The 8,330-nt window shown below is 37.7% G+C and overlaps 1 protein-coding gene across 1 annotated transcript; it reads left to right on the top strand.

Moving 5' to 3' along the window:
* Positions 1-6,403: 6,403 nt before the first annotated feature.
* Positions 6,404-7,880, top strand: LOC144654830 (G-protein coupled receptor 161-like). Its single transcript, XM_078515053.1, has one exon. The coding sequence runs from the start codon at positions 6,404-6,406 to the stop codon at positions 7,367-7,369; it is 966 nt and encodes a 321-aa protein (XP_078371179.1). The 3' UTR covers positions 7,370-7,880.
* Positions 7,881-8,330: the final 450 nt, after the last annotated feature.

Here is an 8,330-nt window from a genome sequence, read left to right as displayed (position 1 = left end):
ACGGATTTCAGTCCCCTGACAACCGGGAGTGCTCTTGCGTTTGGGTAAAAAAATCTTTCTTCTACCCCTTCTTTAAACCTCTAAAAATTTTATTCAAATTCAGGTAGTACTCCACTTAAAGGGCGAATTATACTATCCACCGGATAAATTGTTATCCAGTGGATAAGGGTTGAGAAACATACTAAGCTGTCCACTGGATGGTGATTTATTCAACGGTTAGCAAAGCCCTCTCCCAAAGTCATTAATAATTCATCAAGTTAAAACAAAGAAAATCATAATTGTGAAGGAGGTTTGGATACCCGGTCTTAATTAACATAAATTTTTACGATTTTATTTCTCCGTTTACTCTGTAGTTTTTTTTTTCGATTGCGAAGATATATCAAACACTCGAGACACCGTTTCATTGGCTATCCACACCCCGAATTTAGTCAAAAATACTCCGCGTCGTATTTTCAACTCTCATCTGATCTCGGTGTTTGGATATCCCGATGAAACACTATCTTTTGTGTTTGATATATTACTTGAACAACTGTGGCCTGGGTGGTTAGGGGCACTGTGAATGTAAAGTGTCTTGCTCAGGAACACAACACAGTAACCAGTGCCAAAGGCTAGAACCCAGACCTCTCAGTTCAGAAGCGAACGCACAAACCACAAGGCCACAACGTATCCAAAACAAGGGATGTAGTATTCCTATTCAATGTTATTAGTGAGCACCAAAATTTACAATTTGTTGGTAAAAAGTTTACATTTTGTTACGATCGAAATGTGGGTTACTGTTCAGGGAATAGTGACCTTTACCTGAACTTTGTTTATAGTGAAAGTAATAGTTTTGAGTTGGTCTTATACAAAAAAAATTCTTTCCCTTAAACGTAAACAACGTTGTTGGTCAGCTTCACGATCAGACCTCAAGAATGGGCTTTTTAGTTCACCTGTCACAATATTTAATGTCCAATTAATACTCGATGCCCTGGCGGATTCCCTCTTTCTTTCCCGTTTAACAAATGGAACAGTTTAGCTATGAATGTCACAAAGGCTATAAACGTTTTAGAATGGGTATAACGTTTAGCTACTACAAAGGTAATCTCGTACCCAGATGTCTACTTACCACGGTAGTTGAGAAGATCTGGGTACGAGATTAACTACAAAGGTTACGTATTGCAACGTATTGCCTTAAATATTGTTTTTTTTTTATTAAGCGACCTTGTACTATTTTACTGTCTTTGTTTTAAGTGGTCAGGAACCATGTTGGTGCTATTTGGTTGTTTTCCTTTGTGTCTAGTCAGAAGGATTTAAATATTTGTATCGGGATATGTTGAATAAATTAATGACATGGTCATGAACAGCGTTCTGGCTTGCGAGTTTGGCTGAGCACGTTCCACTTTTCCCCGTCCAACAATGCCCAGTTAATTGGTTTTTACACAGGCTAAAATATTTCTTGCGTTAATGCAAAATACCGTAAAAAAAACGCGGTTTCCGTTCTAACCATGTGGATTCCGAGATTTGACCAGGAGAGTGCTAGAAAGTGGTGTAAAGGTATTTGCGCGAGCGAGAGGTAGTTTGAAAGTTTGCTCGCTTAAAGCGTGAAGAAAAGGGAAGGCAGACTGGCACTTTTAAAGGTAGGAAAATATAGTTTGTTTGTTTTTTTAATCAGCGCAGAAAAAAAGAAATAGGTATTGTAAACTGAAATGTTTAATGCCTGTTTATTGTGGGGGCATCTAAAAATCTATGAGTTGTTTTCTGATGTTTTCAAAAGCGGTTGACTCGATTTGTTGCTCGATGTTTGCTCTTTTGGCGCTCAATTCAACTGGATGAATCTCGTTATTATATGAGGAACCTTCTATAACTTCCAACCACAACCCCCTTCTCACCACCCTCTACCCCATAAAAAATGCTCCCTTCTTCGATATAATTTTGAGGTTTCTTTCAGTCTGTGGATAATTTTGTACATGCATGCGCGCGTTATGGTACTTCCTGTCCGTTATTCCTGGCATAGTAAATCAAACCTTCCTTTCCCATAATGATCTAGTAGTGTTGGCATTTCCCACTTTGGCATTAAAGTCACCGAGCACAGTAATGAATTATCTGCTTGGCGTCCTCTCTAGCACACTCTGCAACTGTTCGTTAAAAATTTGCAATTGGTCGACATTAAAAGAACTACGTCAGGGGGATTTCGCAGATTTTTGGACTAAACTGTTCTGAAATATGTGGTAGGCAACTTTACCCTTTAAAATCATTACCTTTGAACATCTAAAGGAAGTTATTAAAAACTTGCCATGGTAAATTGCAATTCATGAGTTCTGATTGGTTTACTGCCCATGGTATATGTGCTCATATACCATGGACCAGTAGGTGTGCGCGTTAGCGAAAACAGCCGGTTAGCTCAATATTGCAATTATTGAATAAAACAATTATTCCACTCGCGCTTGTTGCATATGAGATAGTTATAGCCTACTCGGCGCTACGCAAATTGTTGGCTATTAACCATGTCACATCCAACGCATGCTTATGGAATAATTGTTACTAACTTAAACTTACGGATAGAATTCGAAATCAAACTTCGGCTATAAACATTGATTTTTTTTAAGACGCACGGAAAAAACCTGAAAAGTTGAGCCTTAATTTTTCAAGTTGCAATCCATTCCCATCCTAGCCATTCGCTTGTTAACAGTTTCAGTACTCTAATATAGCAATTTCTAATAAAAATGGATCGTAATTTCTAGGCAGTTTCCTATCGCACAAAAGTAAATTTTGGCTGTTCAAAAATCTGTTAAAATCAGTGACAAGCCCCTTTACGCCCACTCCGTTTCTGTGGTCATCGCCCTCATTAGGTGGTCTCGAGTACAACAACACATGTCCTGATATACCAGAGTGACTTTCCCAGAAGCAGTCCATCGAACTCAGCTCAGTCCTAAAACTTCAACACCGTATTTATCCATCTCCATAGCCACCTGAACAGATTTTCCTGTTTAATATTACGTTAATTTTCTCACATTCCATGTTCCAATCCTTGTGACTGTCTTGGGGAAAAGAAGATTTCTTAATGCATCAGCAAAACATTGGAAATTTACAGTATTGGTATGAACTTGAATGGAATTTTTTACGAGATCAGTAAAGCTATCGAATGAAAAGATGACTTGAAAATGGAAACTTCGAATAATTATAATTAAATACCTATTGAATTTTAGATGAGAAATTCCGGAAGTGACATCTGTGAGAGACCACATGTTTTGTAAAAATCACAGACAAACATGATCAGGAAAAAACCCCCACAACTTTCTTAAGAAAGAGTTTGTAAACAAGACAATGGAATCGAATTACATTTCACACGAAATTTGCATACCGGTACATTTGAACTTGCAAAAAAAAGTATCTCTGCCGAGACATAATAGCGAGACCTTACATTAATAATTATTGTATTCTGATCTGATTGTTATTTTTTATGCATTAACTATTTGAAAGTGGTTCTCATCGATGAAAACAAAACGGTTTTTCATTCACTGCTTGAAGTATTTATAGACGTGAAAACATTCGCTTAATCAAATTACATTCTGCACGAAATATTTTGTATCCATTTGTCCCGAAACTTTGAGGAAATCGAAATCTTTGTGGACAGTACTGCATAAAAGCAGTTCATAGAATTGAATAAAAAGATAAGAACCATATTGATAAAGGAAATTTTAAAACTTTATTTTGGCTCATTTTGACGAAATTCAGGATTTTTAAAGACTGCCAGTAAACGGCTGTATCTTGTCTGTCTCTAACGATTTTGCTACGGTTTCGAACGAGCTAATTTTTCAACATGATATCATGGTAGCGGGCAGAAGTCGGTTCGTTCTGAATTTTTCAATACGGTATACAAGTTACAGGTCAATATACAGACCCTCTATACAGTAATACACGTTTTGGGAACAAACCATTGTGAACTTATTTTCTATGTTGATCAGTTAAAATCCTTAGTACGACATGGGGTTTGTTATCAAGTTCGTTAGTACGTTAATACTGCAAGGTGTATAACCTCAGAGAATTATTATCAAGTGTGTTTGTTTTATTAGCTGTTTCTTCTCTAAGGTCTTGGTATGGAAGATCAAAATTAAGGCAAATTTCTGTTATTATCTGATTGCTTGGCACAGATTAGTACGATACTGAATTGGTTAGGAAATGTAAACAAACATTAAATTGAATGAGAGTAGAAAGGAAGGGACAGGTGGGGGTGAAAGGCTAAGGAGATGGAAAGGGAGGGAGAATTAAAATCCATGCTTGGTAATATCACGCAACCTTTGACTTCTGTTGTTTTCTCACAAGAACAAAACTTAAGGTGGGGTTCTACCTGAATTTGAATGGAACTTTAAGAGATTTAAAGAAGGGATTGAAGAAAAGAATAGAAACACCTCCAAACAGTTGACCCCCTCGCAAGAGCACTCCGGGTTGTCAGGAGACTGTTTGGTGTCCGTCCACCAATTTTTAACTTCAAATTCAAATTTTGAAAATCACATTAAATCTCCAATATTTCTTATTTGTCTAAATTTTACTAATCCTTTGAGAAAAACTATCGCCTCCCAGACATCCCCCAAAATCGTCCAAAAATTAACAAAATACTGCAAAACAAATATATATGGGATAAGTAAAGCTTTTTTGGATTTCTTGAAACGCGGCTGAAATGGTTTTCAGTGTTTTCCAGCCCTTATGCTTTGGGTCAGTACTACTATTCTTCACCAGTTGCTATTACAGTAATGGTATGAAACAAATTCCTAATCATTGGTCAATAAGTTGTGATCATTTTCTTGACAATAGTAGTTACCTGATTAGGAGTTGTATACTGTTCCATTAAAGTGTAAGGGCTGGAAAATACTGAAATGCGTCAGCCACCTAAAGCGTTGGAAAAATTGGTCTTCAGGTAAAAACCCCGCCTTTATTAAGTAAGGCTGCACTTTGCTAAGTGTTACAAATTCATATTTTCTAGACGTCTAGTTCAATCGTTTATTTGTATTATGCGAAATAGATTTTTATAAATTGAGACCGTTATGTCATTAAGTAATAATGCAATCTTGAAAACATTCCAGATTTTCATTATAAAATAGAAACACGAAAAATTCAAATTTGGGAAAACAAGCTTGTCAAAATGACGTTGCCATGGTGATTTCAAGTTACTGGCGCAATAACTAATCCTACCAAATTATTGCGAGATAAATTTTAGATAAACGCGCAAAGTTTGGCAGCATTTGGTTGAATCTTGAAAAAGTTATAAGCGTCCAAAGTCAGCGCGGGCCTCAAAAGCCCCCCCCCCCCCCCCCAACCCGGCCTGAATAGGTTAAGTGACTGTTTTTCCAGTGATTTTTACTGTACTGTACCCTGCATTTCAAGTCAAAACAAATAGCTAATTATTAAGCGCCCGATTTTAAGCTTCTCAAGCTTCTTGTTTATATACTGTATTACCACTGATTAAAAAATATATATCTTGACATCATTCAAATTAACGGTCATTTGAGTAAATTGCCTGAAGAGTGTGGTCATCGTTTGACCATATACGAAACAGAACTGTAGCAATAAATAGATGAATTACTCCTGAAGCCCGGAAAGTTTTTGAATAATTTAGTACCTATCCTGAAACGTTGAGCGCTCTCTGAAAATAAACCGTTCCACACAAGAAATTTGAAGTTATATAACGACATCAATGTCCTATTTATATCCAAGCGTGATGTAAAATTACATAACGTAATCACCGTACCATAGTCAATGGACAAAGACGATATTTTTATACATGTGAAAAGCAAGGAAAAGGTTTTATATTACCTTTCGGTTAGCAAAGTTTACAACTTGATGTTTCGACTTCTCTTAAACTCACGAAAGGGTTTGCATTAGGGACGACACGTTATAAACACAAAGCGCCCGATGAAGGTATCGTAATGTAACATTTTTGTTTATAAAACTGAAAGAAAAATCAACAAGAAAGAGAAGAAATAAGTCCTTAGCTCTTAGCCCAATCAATTGCAATTAAGCCAATATATTTCATTGCTAGTTATAATGTAATAAGAACCCAATAATGATTTGTTTATATCGATATGTTTCAGTTTCAAACAATAACTTTCCGTTCACGAAACTCCTGTTTTTCAAAAGCGTTCATTGTTCCGCTGTTCAAAAACTCCGTAACAACTGAGCTCGCAAAACAACTTGTGTACATGTGGACCACTTTAATCAATGAGTGTCGCGGTCAGTCTAGTGAGTGACACTATTCACACAGGTGATGGGCGTCAACCATCTGTCAGACACGTCTGTCAAGTTTTAAAGGATCGAATTCCTGTTCACTTGTCTTTAAAACGCGCTCTGTTAAACTGCCCGGCGTGTAGAGGTAAACAACTATTGTCCAGGAGTGTATTTATCCTAGGGGCGTACACTTCTCTGAGTAATGGAGGCATCATCTTTCTTAGTACCCTCCCGATCGCAAGTACAAACTGCCATAGAAGTCTCCCTAACGGTCCTCCTCTTCATTCTTGCTGTCGGTGGAAATATCTTCATATGTTACGCGGTGTACAAGAACAGGAACCTTCGCACAATTCCTAATGCATTTTTCCTGAATCTTACAGTGTCTAATTTATTGTTGGCGCTGTCTCAACTTCCAATGCTCATCAACACAATAGTCAGAGGAGAGTGGAGCTTTGGAGAAAGATTCTGCCATTTTTACGCTTTTCTTGACATCGCTTTGTTTGCGACGAGTCTATTCACGCTAACTGCGATCAGTGTTAATCGCTATTTCAAGATTGTCAAGCCAAACAGCTATGGAAGGTTCTTTTGTAAAAAGTTTGTGATTTTCATGATTGTATTCATTTGGTTCTTAGCGATTGCGTTGTGCAGTGGTCCTTTCTATGGATGGGGTAAATATCAGTTTATTCCGTTCAAGTCGCTTTGTTCCATCTCAGAGGATAGTCACAGATCATTTCGCATCACCGGCTCAGTGATTGTTTGTTGTTGCATCTTAACAGTAATCATCTGCTACATTAAAATAGCACAAGCTGTCCGTCGCCATCGGGAGCGAATCGTGGTACACAGGAGTCAAGATATCCAGACCGAGGACCCATTGCAGCTTACACGAGAGGGGCACCCCTCCCTAGGCACGAGAAACCCACAGGAACTCAGAGGACATGATGTACATATCGCTCGCACAGTGTCAGTGATAGTGGTCCTTTTCTGCTTGTGCTGGGGCCCAAACGCGACCCTCGACATTCTCGTGTCACGCGGAGTGCACGTGGCTCGTGAAGTGCGCATGTTCGGTGTTTACATGATGTTCCTTGATCTGGTTATTAATCCAGCTGTCTATGGGGCAAGAAACAGGGAAATACGACATGTGGTCAAGCGCTTTTTTCGTCTGAGTTAAAACTTTCCAACCGATTTTAAGCAAAGGTAATCGAACACCCGTCGGAGACATTTGGATCATTCTCAGACATTTTCGAAACCGGTTGTCATGGCTACCCGAAATTTGAGGCATTTCATTGAAGGGAAGTCTTCAGTCATATTATTCTAACCTATAAAATCCGAAGTATTATGAATTGACAATGAAATATAGTAACCCAACGAGTTATAGTCAGTAACTCTTTATTACAGATGCAGCACCCGAAATAACATGATCTTGAGAGGCTAATATTCTGCACGCACGAAACTAAAATTTGTATTTTTACAACTTTAATTTGCTCGCATATTCTACTAAATGGATGGGGTTTTTTCTCAGTTCATAAAAAATAGTAAAAAAAAGGGATCTCAAATAGAAATTTGAATAGACTAGTGTAGAAAGTTACAATTTGTATGCGCTCTTGAATATATATTACTTCATCTTACCATATTTTCTCAATTTAACGCCCTCAGCGTTTCTTCAAACTTGGCCTGGTAGACCCGGCGTTTACAATGATTTGACTCCTGCAGTTTATTTGAGCCAGGTGTTTATTAGTTTTAGTCCTTATTTTTGCAAACGTATATCTTGACATTATACCTAAAGCGTTTTATATGCATTGAATAAATGCTCGAGGGTCTTATTTGCAACTCCACCTACTATGCCTCTCCGATTTGGAATTCACGACGAGCAAAACACAAGTTCGGCTTTAAACGATTATTTCCATTTTGTAAACAATTCTGGATTCTGATCGTTAAACTTGCCCTTACTGCCTTTATGCCTTTACATGTTTTCTTGGAAGTGAATACGGTGACGTCATACCGGCACTGAATGATATCCAATCGGATCCCGGCTACGTTTCGCTTTCGTGAATATCTTATTTCAAAGAAGGAACAAACAAACGATAAAAATAAAACTCACAGACGAATTCGTGGGAGTATTTTTTAAAAAC

Source organism: Oculina patagonica, chromosome 5 (assembly GCF_052425735.1).
Source record: "Oculina patagonica isolate OP01 chromosome 5, crgOcupat, whole genome shotgun sequence".
Lineage (NCBI taxonomy): Eukaryota > Metazoa > Cnidaria > Anthozoa > Scleractinia > Oculinidae > Oculina > Oculina patagonica.
The sequence above is the reverse complement of the archived record's forward strand: the minus strand, read 5'-3'. Positions and strand labels throughout refer to the sequence as shown.

Coding starts and splice junctions, on each gene's coding strand:
- LOC144654830 (XM_078515053.1), top strand. CDS start 6,404: ATGGAGGCATCATCTTTCTTAGTACCCTCCCGATCGCAAGTACAAACT.